The sequence below is a fragment of the Boleophthalmus pectinirostris genome, unplaced genomic scaffold, assembly GCF_026225935.1.
Source record: "Boleophthalmus pectinirostris isolate CB_2022bp ecotype Guang Dong unplaced genomic scaffold, ASM2622593v1 HiC_scaffold_17, whole genome shotgun sequence".
Classification (NCBI taxonomy): domain Eukaryota; kingdom Metazoa; phylum Chordata; class Actinopteri; order Gobiiformes; family Gobiidae; genus Boleophthalmus; species Boleophthalmus pectinirostris.
The window spans coordinates 18,020,183-18,034,883 of record NW_026571115.1 but is presented as its reverse complement, the minus strand read 5'-3'; the positions used below and the strand labels follow the sequence as shown (position 1 = coordinate 18,034,883).

Here is a 14,701-nt window from a genome sequence, read left to right as displayed (position 1 = left end):
TTTCTTAAAAATTGACAGTGTACCTTATAATCCAGTGCACCTTATGTACTAATTCTGGTTGTGCTCACTGATCTCGAACTGATTTTATGTGGTACACCACGCTCAAAAATCTGTCAAAATGTTTTAGTATGACTTTGGTAAAGCTATGAAGCTGCACTATTTGATGGATTGTCGGAGCATTATAGCTACCGTATTCAAGGTTTAGGTTTCGTTTGTATAAAACGTAAACAAATGTGCGCAAACCTACATTAAACACATTATTACTCAATGTATATTTGAGTCCTCCTCATAGAAAATAAAAAAGTAACTTAAAGTATCCACCCACATTCACATTTATAATACACATTCACCAAGACATTTGTTTCACTGCACCTTCCGGTGCGCCTTATGTATGAAAATAGATGAGAGAATTCAACATTATTGATATTATACCTTATAATCTGATGCACCTTATAGTCTGAAAAATATGGTACTCAAACATGCATGAAGCAGCTGAAATACAATTTTTAGTAAGTTAATGCAGTTAGAATCTCATTAGTTTTACGTAATATGTGCCCTTTAAGGTTTCCACGGTGGTCATTTGGACAATGTTTTAGCAATCAAGGCTTTTCAGATCACACCCAGTCAAGTAATTTTTATTTATCTGTTAAACTTCAATTGATGGTAGCTGAAACATCTTAATCGCAAAAACATTGCCTACCACCACTGAAACTGTCTCTACAATGAACCACTCCTGGTTGAATGAAGGGCTACACCGTCTCATCTACAAATGTAATATAATGCATTCATTTTGTAATTTTTATGGATTGAGTGACTGCAGACAATTCTTACAACTGTGGACCTTTAGCAGTACTCAAGAGGAAAACTCACTTAAAGTTACAGTTACCAGTTTAACCTTCATGTGCAAGTAGAGCAGAAGTTTTCAAAGAGGGCCCTTAGAACCATACAACGATTCACAGTAGTCTTCACTTAAAGAGACGTGGGCCAATCTGAGAACTTGACAACATTTCTTATTACCAAGAGCACAAACAATCTGTTTCTGTTAGCGTCATGTCATGAAATACATCATTCTTAATATAACTTACAATATGCTTTCATTTGACCCTGCTGCATAAAGTGAACTTTTCAACTGCTTCTACTTGGTTATTTTAATGCATATGGAGAGGAAAGTGTCTGTGGGCATACAATAACAGGTGGTGGGCCAATTTAAAGCACCTCATCCACTGTATACATGGTTTATTATGCATAATTTCAACTGTGGATATAAAGTCTTAACATGCAGACATCATTATAAAAAAATAAAATAAAAACAGGGAGCTAAAGCAACCAACATGTTTAGTATCAGCCGTTGTTGACCCCAGCTGTTCCAAGAGAAGATCAAAAGCACAGTGTTGGAGAGGGGAAGAGAATGAGGGCCAGACAAGAGCATCTTTGTTGGGAACTCATTAGGTCCCACAGTCCACTGCAGAGGAATTGGCCCCTGAACCTCTTATAGGACGAGTGTTTGCAGTCCAGACCCATTTAAGTCTTCTTCAAGTCCAGAAGAGGACTTCACTTCAGATTCTTCACACAGGGACAGGGGTTAGCTACTTTTTTTAGTTACATGCCACTTTACAGCAGGGCAAGGCGTATTCCTATTGGATCCTCTTCCCGCTCCTTAAAATAAATAAATAAATAAAATAAAATTTTAAAATGTGGAATTTGATCAAAACACCCATAATATGTTTGTGTCTTATTTCTGTCTTATTTTGCTATTGATAGCATTTTTTGTCTAGAGGAACCTTACTGTTCATTGCGAGATAGGGCCAGTACTGGTATAACATTATTACATGTAAAAGTGGCTTTGTAATTTTTCTTTGCCACTGTGTATTGCTCTTGAATCTGTAATAAGGTTTGTTGTTGATTAGATTTCATAAACCCACTCATCACTGTCACATTTTAAGGTAAAGTAGAGCCTAGATTGTTTCTGTTATGCAAATGTGTTCTTTGCTATTGCACAAGGTGTCCTGTTAGTAGCCGTTGTCCGTGGTGTTAAATCAGGTCAAGAGAAGCTAGCTGGAGGAGTTATTTTAGATGAATTGGGGAAAATTGCCTGAGACAATCTTTGAGTTAGCTAGTCAGCTATAACTAGTAAATATTTTTATTACATCAGTGTATATATTTCCAACCAGGATATCTGCAGAACCAATATTTTGTAGCTGATACCCGATCTGCAAATTTTTAAAGATCGGTGCTGATATTTGATACCAGTGTCCCTAACTGTCAGTTTTTGCGTACTGCTTGAATGATTCATTGAAAAAAATCACACCTTCATGTGCAATATAACAGATTTATTCAAAGAGGGCCCTCAGTACCATACAAGGACATACTGTAGTCTTCACTTAAACCAAGACCACAGACAATCTGTTGTTACTATGACAGTGACAGGTTACACAAACATAAATTGCACCAGTGGTCATTTGCTGAAGTCCAGCCCAGCACTTAAACAGCTTTTTAAAATATCTTCAGTTAATGTTTTCTTGATTAAAAAAAAAAAAAGGCAACACATGTGACCTCTGCTATTCCTTGAAATTCACTGTTAAGTAAATTACTCATCGAGAACAGACAAATGGCACAAAATGAGGTGATGATTACAGCGCACTCAGCACCTTCTGTTCCAATGTCATATACACAGCACATATGCTTTCTTCACTTACCTTATTCCCATCTCCCCTCTTCCAAAATGTGCATAGCTCTCCAGTGGCAAACATTGATGGAATCACATTAGTGCCTGCATATCCCATGATCCTTTGCACCAACTGGAACCCGCAATAGTGAGTTATATCATGTGGATTTATTCAGGCTTGAATAATGGAAAGAAATACAGTAGTAGTGTGTGTTTTTGTCAAATGCATTTACTAGTGGATGAAATTACAGTGTAGCCACCACTCCAGGCTGGTGGGAAAAGGGGTCCTTCCATTTGGTTCAGGCGCGGATCAGTTACAAGTGCTCGATGGGTTTGACCTGGGAGAAGTTCATGCAAGAGAAAAACAGAGTACAGCCAACAAGGAGGAATTGGAGTCTCCTTCAGAACTGATAAATGGAAGCCTGGTTTGTGGGCGATAGAGAAATATACTGTGTACTTTATAACAGATTGTGGCTGTGTATGCAAATCTATATCTGTGCAAATGCATGGTTGCTTATGTGTGACTTATTTGTGAAGAACTATTCTTTTAGCATCTCACAGAAAGTAAATATATGCAAATAATCAAATACTGTATAAACATCTACATTGGTTCATGGATTAATTGTGAATAATCAATTATGGGAATAACAACACATAATAAATTTTATTTTAGGAGTTTTCCAGAGTTTGTGTACACTTGACAACTTCGATTGATCACTTGCAAATTAACCACAATGGTGTAACTAAAAATCGGTCACTGATATGAGGACTAGAAATAGAAATAGATATATTAGTTGGCTGATATACTGGGCCGACATTTGCACATTTTAGTGAACTGGCTGTCGACCTTAAATTTTCAGTACAGGGCGATATTTAGTTTTGGTTGACCTGCTGTATTAATAATATGCATAAATCTTTATTTGAACGTGTTAATGCAAAAAGTTAACTGCTGAAAATGTGACTACACAGCTCTCCTTTTGATTTGTGGTAAAGAAAGTGCTGTGGGTGAATTTTAAGTCATTTAAAATATCACAATTTGGGGAAAATAATCAAAATCTTCCATACATATCGGTAGAGCAGGCTCATCAGGCTTTTTGGCAGCAGCCATGAAAAAAATTAAAACATTGGTCTAACGGACTACATTTGCTATGTGTTCGGAAAAAATATTTTCTTTTAAAGACCTATGAAGGATGTCTTCAGTCTTCATATTATTTTATGTTTGCTGTCAGTGTATATGGTAAAAAGCTGACCATGAGCCTATAAAGTTCACAACTCCACAAGTACTATATATATATATATATATATATATATATATATATATATATATATATATATATATATATATATATATATACAGTCCACAGTACAAAATCTCAGATTCTTTTAAATACTTTGTCATGTTTCTGTTTGTCTCTTGGAAACATTTTAGTATTCCCCGAAGGAGTTTCTGGGGAGTGAGTTTTGTCTTGGCTGTGATGGCTTCTTCCACAATCCTGTTCCATAAATTTGCAGATGTATTAGCATGATTACATTTTTTTTTCGCCTCACCATATTTAAGATCTGTTGCTCCCATTCAATTTAAATGCTTTATTATTTTGTTCAGCTTCTGCCAATATCTTCTTTCAATGTTCAGCTGTCTCATTTCTCTCCAGTTCTACCCTGCCCATAAATTTACCCACATCTCCACTCTGAACCATAAATCTCCCTCCCCTGATCTCTTGAAAGGAAAGTGTTGATGCTCCACACACAGTAATAAGCAGCAAAATCAGAGACCTTGACTGTGTGTGTGTCGCGCTTGGGGCCTATGGCGGCTTACTGCAACTATTAATACATACTTTAATTAGCTCGCCGCAAACAAGAGCCCCGGATCGCCTTAGCGTCGCCCGTGGCTTGTAGCTGGCCCATCCGATCAATACCACCCGATCATGGCTTTTTCATCAGCTCAAATGAAAGTGCTTTGTCTCCCCAGCCCTGTGCATGGACCTTGCAGATTCACCTTAAAGGCTGTGGGGTGGCGGTGCTAGCAGTGTGCAGCGTTGCGGATGGGGCCTGTATAATCTGGCTGCATTAGGGAACTATAAAGATAAATGGAGGGAGGCGCGAAGCATAACTCATCCTGTCAGAGGCGCAGGGTTTAAGGCAGGGAAACTTTGTGTTGTCTAAAACCGGCTTCAACACCCCACGGCTTCTTACTTCTCCGCGATCTGTAATGTTACCAAATCTGCACTAGGTTTTTCTTCATTGCTAGAAAGCTACTGTGAATATATGGGAGTACATGTTTTACGAAGAGTGGGTATTGTCAACAAGTATCAATGTCACACTTTCATTATTAGTCTGTCTACATCTCTAAAGATCAAAACTCTTTGTTCTACCTTGTGATACCATGTAGAAGCAGTTTTCAAGTTAACAGCTGCTTTTTGCCTTTAATTCAGAAGAGATCAGCAATTCCACGGCTGAAATTATCAAAATGATTCTAGTAAAGGTGTATGGATGCATGTCCTGTATTACCACATGACATCACAAGTTGGAACAGAGTGTTTTATGTTTGAGAGAATAGCTTGGTCTAAATATGGAGGGTTTGTGTTTTAAATGTGTGAATGAAACAAAACACTTCGGGTATTTTTTTGATGAGGAAACAGCAATTTTACATTTATCAGAAAATAGCCCAACATGGACACTTAAATCAATACTAAAACAAGTATTGAAAATAATACTTTTGTACATTTTATAAAGATTGTGTTCTATATCAAAAGTTGAATAACACTCTGTGGTAATATTAAAGAAAGTGATATTGTTTTGGGTTGAAAATTACATTCTATCAAAGCGTGTTATTCTATTGTGGTAACATTAGCTCAGAGGAAAATAATGGCATCAACATAAAAAATAATAATAATGTATCATGTCTTTGTTAATTCTGTTGATATTTAAGACAATTTTTCAGGGGAATTGTGAATTTCTTTGTTTGAGTTTTATTAAAGAAAATAACTAGTTAAAGTTAGAATTCACATCAATGGTGTTCAAACTTCAAAGTATAGTATAAAACTGAAAAATGTGGTTGGTGCAACTGAGGTGTTGCTATCTAACCCAGAGTGAGAAAACAACCTTTGATGTTATGTTTCAGGAATAAGGTGTAGATCTTCTGACACAAATCATGTGAGATGTAATGAAAATGAATACCTAACATCAACAAAGCATAACTATTTTTTTCCGCTATTGTTGAATTTGTTGAAACGTAAAGACCACAATCATCTCGAATGTGATGTTTTACCTGTTACGTTATGCTTTTAGTGTTCAGAGCAATAACGTTTTCATTTTGCAGAATAAACAAAAAATTACTGTTTTTTCCAGCATTAGAAATTCCATGTTAAGTAGCATACCTGCTGACTGCTACACTGCCAATGATGGACAATAACTAAACATAGAGGATTTGGCCAGAGTTTATTTTTAAAAACGGATCTGTTGCTATATTATATCTCCAAATATGATTGTTTTGTGTTAAAGGTGCACTATGTAACTTTTCTGGTGGTCTGCCTGTTTTTGCTTTGTCAGAAATGTTCCACAGTATGGCATTAAAGTTGTTTATCTCCATGAACTAAAGTAGGCAACATCGCTAGTCCAAATGACAGATGTGATCTATGTAGTAAGAATGCAAGATTTTTTTGTTGCCAGGGAAACACCTATGAAATTGACAAATGCAAGACATATTGATGCAATGCCATACTGTTGAACATTAAAAACTAAAGCAATGCAATCTCAAGTGACAGACTCTCATAATTACATAGTGCACCTTTAACATGCCCATATTACACTATTTTTCTGATCTATGTTATAATGTTGTAGCCACGCTAGTGTCACCTCGTGCTTCCGCTCAATTTCACTTCTTTCCATCGACTAGGTCAGGAATCAGAATAGACTAGACGGTCTGCAAGAACCCCAGAAGTTGTAGACCATGCACTTGCCTGGCTGGGTCCCTTTTGTGGTACAGCACAACAGTAAACAAAGCAGTCGAGATGGATGTAGACGAAGCCATAAATTCTGTGTTGGCTTCACAACACAACGAGATCGAGGATTTAAAGCCGGAACAAAGAGAATGTTTGGTGAATTTTATCAAGGAGAAAGACGTTATTGCCCTTCTTCCTATGGGATTTAGCACATTACATACGTCACGACCAAATAGCAGCAACTGGTTAAATATAAAAAGTACCCGCCTACCATTGAGCGAACGAATTCTAATGCTGCGAGGTCAGACGGTTTTCACAAAGTGACAGGCTCAGGATCAGACTGGTCAGACTGATAATGTTGTTTCCTAATTAAAAACCTACCTGAAGTTGTGTTTTGTTTCGCTCACACATGTTTAACACACAAGTATTATATTTAGGCTGACATGTTTATCAAACAGAAAAGACTCCACCTTGTGATGTGACTTTATATGGTAATACAGGATGGGCTCCAGTGTGTTTTTAAAGTCCATATACCTTCACTAGAATCATTCATCATAATTTCAGCCCTGAAATTTCCAATCTTTGCTAAACAACTAGTAAAATATGTCTGTTAACTTGAAAACTACTTCTTCATGACATCACAAGGTGGAACAGAGCATTGTGAGCTTTGGATATATAGACAGACTAATAATCAAAGGGTTACTCAAACGTGTGAATGAATGAAAACACAACTTTCAGTGTGTTTTTCATAAGATAGCAAGTTATAGCATGTCTTAAAACTTGCGAGAATAATTTTGTGTAATCTAGGACCTTAAAAAACATTGAGTGTCACTACCTCTGTTTACCCCATGTGCATTCTGTTTTCAGTCTTTCCTGCTTCTCTTCCTCCTCTCCTCTTTTAGGTATGGAAGTGTTCATTTACACTTCTTCCACTGCACAAATTGCCCCTCTGCCTCTTTTCTGGCTCTGCATTTCCAATTTGAAATAAAAGAGTAAGCTGCTTTGCACTAACAACTTATTCCATGTGGTTCTTCTGGCAGGCTTCTGTGTTGACCTTCAAGTTCCCAATCAGCACGAGAAAGAAAAATGGAAATAGCTTCTTGCCGTATTTGTAGTTTTTGTTTTTGTTGGATTGCTGAAATTCTATTGTGACGCTACATTATTTATTATTTCTTGTTTTTTCAGTGGATGATGTTCCTCCTTACTTCAAAATGGACCCACCCCAGACCCAAGTTCATTTGGAGGGGAATCGTCTTGTACTGACTTGCATGGCGGAGGGCAGTTGGCCATTGGAATTCAAATGGATCTACAATGGAACAGAACTGACGAAATTCTCCTTGGAATACAGGTAAGGAATTCCTCATTTACCAGCCACTACTGCTACTGCCTCTGTGCTTATTGTTTTTCATTTTTCATCATCAACACTAATTAGGTTACTACATGAGGGCATTTAAAATACCCTTAATTGTAACTAATAGCTAAATTGCTCATTGGTATTCACGCAGTATATTTTTCTATGGATTTATTCAAGGCCGCGTGTTCCTCTGGAGACCTAGCATCAGGTGTTGTGGGGATCGTCAAATTAATTCACATTTGTATCTCTTGCACAGAGTCTGCAGCTCTCAGATTTTTATTGTTTGCTGGAGAGTTCAGGAAATTTTACATCACACCACACAATGCATTAAAGTGTGGGTGGGAAAGTTTCTTTGTGACTGTGCGAATATTGTAGCTTATACAGATGATACAAATCCTATGGAAAAAGTGGTGTGAACCTAGATGCTGGTGATGAAATTGTTGCTAAATTATTTTAATTAGTTGCCGTAACTTTCTTTCAGACAAGTCGCTGCCATAAAATAAAAAAGTTACTGTGTTATATTTTAAATGTATAATTACTTAAACTGAAAATTTAGGCACAGCACAGTGTTCTCGTTCTGTTAGCATAAATATCCCCTATGTTTTCTGCCAGCGCACCTTTTGTCCTCCTGATGAATAATTAGTAATACAATAAATTCAATGGGTGTGTTCTTATGCCACAAATAATGTTCTAATTAGCTGTCTGAAGCCACTGCTAAATTGTTTTCACCAGCATCCATTATCCAGTGTCTGCCTGAGTGATTTTGTTTTAGTCTGAGACAAGCTACTACTAAATTAGCATTGAGAATTTGAAAGTCCGTCCTCAACTCTGGACTCGTGTTCTATTTTTAGATGTTATTGCCACTCCACCTGTGCGCCACAATAGTCCGGGGCCAGACTCTGTGACCTAAATGTCAGCAGAGAAAAGCCAATGTCCAGCATTTCCAGGCTGAAATCTCATATTGTCTGAACTGTCACTCACTGTGGAACACACATGGAGTTTGGTCGTGTTGACAAAGTCTATTTCCTTTTGGTGTAACATAGTGACAATGCAACTGTTAAGGGTTGTTAGAATGTTTTTACCTCATTAACATATGTGGAGTTGTGTGAATGGAACAAAACATATGTTTGAGTAATCCTTTATTATTAGTCTGTCTACATCTCCAAAGCTCACAATGCTCTGTTCCACCTTGTGATGTCATGAAGCGGTAGTTTTCAAGTTACGTTTTGTTCATAAACATGGGCAATTCCAGGGCAGAAATTATCCAAATTATTCTCGTAAAAGTGTATGAAGGTTTGAGAGAACATAGCCTAGTTAGTGTGTTAAACATGCGTGAATGAAACTAAACACAACTTCAGCAATTAAAAACATTTTATAAACAAGGAAACAGTCATTTTATTGTGATTCAGTAAGCTATCACCTAAAGGGTAAAAAACAATAACATAAAACTTTGGATGGTTCATTTTGAAAAACAAATTAGTGAATGCATCATTGTTTTTATTCTCATCAAACCATATTTATTTTAAATTCAATTCAATCAAGTAAACTGTGTTAGAGGCGCTCCCTAAACACAACCAGATATTGTGACACAGACAGAGACAGCTGCTTTGTAAAGTTAGGGTTTCATTTACAAGTTCATTCAAAGATGTAAAATGAGATAAAAACTAATGCCGTAACTTTCAAAAGAGAGAGAAAAAAAAACATTTGTGCACCTTATTTCTGTATCAATCACTAAAGTATTTTATGTACATCCTATGATTAAACTCATACATGTACTACTGCCAGCCAGGTTGAGTCTGTGATGTGACAATAGCTCTAACCAAAAATAGTCAGACATTCTTGTACTCTGCTGACTGGTTCACACCTTTTTGCTTGTATGTCAGACCTGCAGCTCTTCGTGCGCTTGTTAACGTTGTGATAAGGTGTTGAAGTGCTTTGGGATTTTAAATGAGGTTTGTGACAGCTGGCTATAACATCGCTCTGTATCTATGTGTGTGCGTATGGTTGCCTTGCTGTGAGGGCTCAGGTTGTGTATCAGTTGTAGTGCTGAGTAAAAGTCTGTTTCCAACTAATTTGAGTCCAGTTTTCTGTAGTACTGTGTCCCTGCCTGGCCATCCACACTGGCCCCACTCTCTCAGGTGGCATTGTCTGATTGCTATCACTGGTTCCAGAGCCCTCATAGACTTTTCCTTAACCCACAAACACCTTTCCTTTGTCTCATCTCCTCCTTCTTTCACATGAGCCAGTTTCCGAGCGTGCTCTGCAGACCAGACCACTGCTTGGTATTCTCCACCAGCGATGATCAGAGACGAGAACTGGAATCCATTTAATCAAAGCCCCTTGCACCACACATCCTAAAACACCGTGGGGAAAGGGAAAGGACCAAGACTTTACTTCACTTTAAAACACAACTTTTTACATGCATTTCATTTATCCAGACACGACTTGCACGACTAGAGGAAATCTATAGTTTAGTTTCTGCTATCTCTGCATGTTCATTTTTGTCTTGACAAATGGATAGAGTTCTTTTGAGTGGGTTGGTACTTTTTGGGGACTAAAATTTCAATAACTTTCCATCCTTTTGGGAACAGAAATTAGGTCTCCGTGACATATATTGTTAATTATTAAATCAGCAACATGATGTAAAATTTATATAGATTAAATATTGATTAAGACTAAAGTTACAGTTTATGTAAAGGTTAGGTAGGTAGTTATTATGGTCAAGGTTAAGATCAGCCTCTTGGAAATGAATGTTACGTAATGTAATGCCCCAGAAAGCACGGAAACTCCAACATGAGTGCGTGTGTGTTTTGAAATTGAATTGCTTTATTATTTTTGACACCAACACACAGTATACAGAACAACAAAGCCCACGCCCCATATCCAGTAGTATTGCAGTAAACCTACATCAAGATCACTCCACCATCTTTTCTTGCTTCCAATTAGCACAGACATTTAGTACACTGCAAATTAGAGAGGCATATCACTGTGTGTTTGTGTTTCCTTTTAGTCAAAGTTTGACCTGATAGACAAAATCACAACTATTCTATCAATGAGCTTTGATGATTAGTAATACCATTCAAAACTGGTCTAGAAACAGCATTTACCTGGATATTATTTGTTAGTGTCCTCGCTTCAAATATAGTCCAATAAGAATGTCAAGCTGAGGTAGGTTCATAAAAAAAAAGCATGAAGCTGACAGCCGATGCATGCATTGTTGTGTTGCTTTTAAAACATTGATGTCCCAGTATCAGTGGTTTCTGAAAACGATATAGTGCATTTCATTTCTGCAGACATGGTGTGAAATAAAAAGCAAGAGAAAGAGGAAAACATTTTTTCTTCAGATACTGTTGAAAATCCCCTCACACTACTCAACCCCACATTCTTGTTTCATCTGATTTGAGTCTTGTTGTTACCCCTCAATGGTCTTTAATGCCATTTTGTTTTTGCTGTCAGGTACTTGATCCCAACACTGGACCGGAAAAATGCTGGACACTACCGCTGTATCGTGAGGAACCGAGTGGGAGCCATTATGCAGTGCAGCACTGAAGTGCAAGTAGCCTGTGAGTATGACTGCACACATGTTTAACAGGGGCCTGAGTTAGAGCTTGGGGCTTGTTACAAAGTGGTTGCTCTGCCCAGTATAGGGATGACTCACCTTATCAAGAGAAAAACTCCCCAACATAATGAGATTGTTGCTGTGATGTGATTCATTTGTAATGTTTTACTTCTGCTAGGCTGGTCACAATACAAATATTTGAAGATATATTGCTATAGAAAAGATGAAGACAAATGATAATACTGAACCTACTTTATGCTGCTGACACATTAACACTAACATATGGATTTTTTGACCTAAAACATGAGCTGTAATAAATAGCACGTTGAAACTCTTAGTTTCCATAATGAGTCATTTATTTTTAAATATGTATTTAGCCCGTGCTCATGTTTTAAAAAAAAAAAAAAGGGTTGTCAGAGCCTTAACCTGCTTATAGAAAACACATGTTTTTTGTCAGTATATGGACAGGCCATAACACTGATAATGACTGGCTGTAGGTGCTGGGGCTTACATAGTGAGGAGTCACATCAGAGAGAGGCATTTTAGGTTTAAACCAACTGGATTTCAACATTAAAACTGGCAACCCAAATTAGAGACTCTTGTGAGGCACATTTTTTTTGGCTGATTGGATAATCGTCTTGAGTACCAAAACACCAAATTATAAATAAATGGCACATCATGTCCAATGTTTTTTTGTCATAAAATAAATGCCCATTAGAATTATTAGTAAAAGCTAAATTTGATTAAAACATGTCTACCTCATATGTGGTGACATAGTGTTATGTTTATTAAATTTGAAATCAAAATCTTACATACAGTTTCTTTAATGAATTGATTATTTTACATTCAACTGCTCAAATGTTCCTACTACTACAAATAAGGAACTAGTGCAAAGAAAAGGTTTGCACAATGAACACAGTGAGCAAGAATACTCTTTCATTTATTATTTATTGATCATCTATGTAGTTTTTCTCATCCCAGGCCTAGTATTTCTGTGTCTTCCTCCTAATGCTGTTTCTGCTTCTCCTTGTGCTGGTGTCAGATATGGGGGGCTTTGTGGAGGGGGAGCGCTCTCAGACAGTGTCTCAGGGAGAGGGGGCACTTATCCATGCGCCTCGGATCCACAGCTTCCCTAGGCCTCAGATCACTTGGTTCAGAGACGGACGCAAGATCCCCTCCAGCAGTCGAATGTAAGCTCACTCCTCCCTTCTGATCACTTTAAAGGAGCAATTGTATTTGAGAAGACACAATCACAGGTGGCAATAAGAACAGAATGAATCTAAAGACAAAAATCTAAATATTGAAGAAAAGATTGCGTTCAATTTAGATAATTACGACAATCATGTAATTATCTGGGATTATTTTGTGTTAAAAAATAAATTAAACCAAATTAATTATCCAAATTACTTTACTCCGTGAAGTCTTTGCAGTGTTGACCCCAGCAGAAAAGTTCATAGAATCCAAATATAATCATAATTTATGTAATGTTATGAGTAATGACCTATATTTTCAGAATATATTCACAGGCACCACTATGGCTACTCATTCACACTCAAGACTTTATGTTCAACAATTGCACACTCTAACCATTGAGAGCACAGTAGTGTAGCATTACTCAAAAGACCAACAAACATATCCATCATATAGGACTAAACCCACCATTTCCTATTTTACAATACATCCATGGCATATATAGCTTTTTGGATATTTTCAAGAATGAACTGCAAATTTTCCCCTTTAAAAACAGAACTTGATTTGTGTGCTCCTGCTTGTGCTCTCAAAGTGAGTTATTGGTCGATGCAGAGTCCTAGACGCATTCCACTTTTTTACTTCTTTCAGCTCCAAAATGTTCGATACTCTCAGATTCACTCTCCCTCTCTTTTTCTCTCCCTCTCTCCCTCTCTCCCTCTCTCCTTCTCTCCCTCTCTCCTTCCTCCTCTCTCTCTCCCACGCTGTAAATGAGGTTGGCCAGACTGGTTCAGGAGCCAGTGTTGATGTGGGCCTATGCGTTCATCACTGAATCACCTCTCAGTGATAAAGCGGGTTATTATATCGCCCCTATTGACTTTGAAGGCAAAATGATTGAAGGGTGGAGATAGAGCAGGCAGCAGGGGAACCAATTAGACAAAATTGGACAAAAGGCCTCAATTGATGGTGTATTTGACTGACAGTGCTTGCCCCTGGGTGGTTGTGTGTGCGTGCGTCTGGAAGGGCTGCCTTGTGTGTGTGTGTGCATATATGAAGAGCCGTGCATTGTGGGTAATCATCAGTGACTGGATAAAGTCTGGAGAGCTCTACAAACTCAGTGCGGTTCAGATACGTTCTTAATGAAACACGGTGAAGGTAATCAACTTAGATTAACTGTGCTATTCTGACAAATATGAACAGGCACTCCACAACGGCTCCGAAACCACCTCCTTATCTATTATTCAACCATATGAAGACTCTTTAATCCGAGAGATACTTCAGTCTGATTGGTGCATATACCCGACTGCACAATATTACAATATGACATCTGATAACTATTATGAACACTGCAATTTCCATGTAACTTCCTGTGTCTGTAGACCAGATTGTCATAATAAAGACCAGACAAAGACTAAATTAACCAGAATTCTGACTGGATCTTGAAAATGAATGAGACTTATGTAGAGCAATATGACATTTAATTGTGATCTGATGTGTATGACCATATACTTTCTTGTGATATCTGTAATGCTTAATGCAACTTAATGCTCAAAAACACTCTTCCCTTTCCCATCTTCCTATTTGTCAACTCAGAAGAAGAACAGTGACACTCTGATTTAAAGGGCTCATATTACTCATCAATCAATCAGTCGATCAATCATTATTTATAGAGTGCTTTTCATACAAAAAAATGCAACACACAGTGCTTTACAGTGATTAAAAACAATCCCACATTTTCTTTCATTCTCCCCCACAAAGCTAAGCTAAACACGTGGGTCTTGAGATTACTATCTGTGACATAACTATCTCATCTATGTTATAATGTTGTTTCCTCATCAAAAACATACCTAGAGTTGTGTTTTGTTTCATTCATATATGTTTAACACACAAATCCTGCATATTTAGGCTGAGTTCTTCTCTCAAACAGAAAACACTTTGTTCCTCCTTGTGTGTGTGAATGAAACAAAACATAGCTCTGGGGATATTTTTGATGA

The 14,701-nt window shown here is 37.4% G+C and overlaps 1 protein-coding gene across 1 annotated transcript in view; it reads left to right on the top strand.

Annotated features, from left to right (window-relative positions):
• sdk2a (sidekick cell adhesion molecule 2a) overlaps positions 1–14,701 on the top strand; it is a 182,327-nt gene that overhangs the window by 125,507 nt on the left and 42,119 nt on the right. The window contains 3 exon segments of the mRNA XM_055152572.1: positions 7,792–7,954; positions 11,417–11,523; positions 12,562–12,709. Coding sequence (XP_055008547.1) covers positions 7,792–7,954; positions 11,417–11,523; positions 12,562–12,709 — 418 coding nt within the window.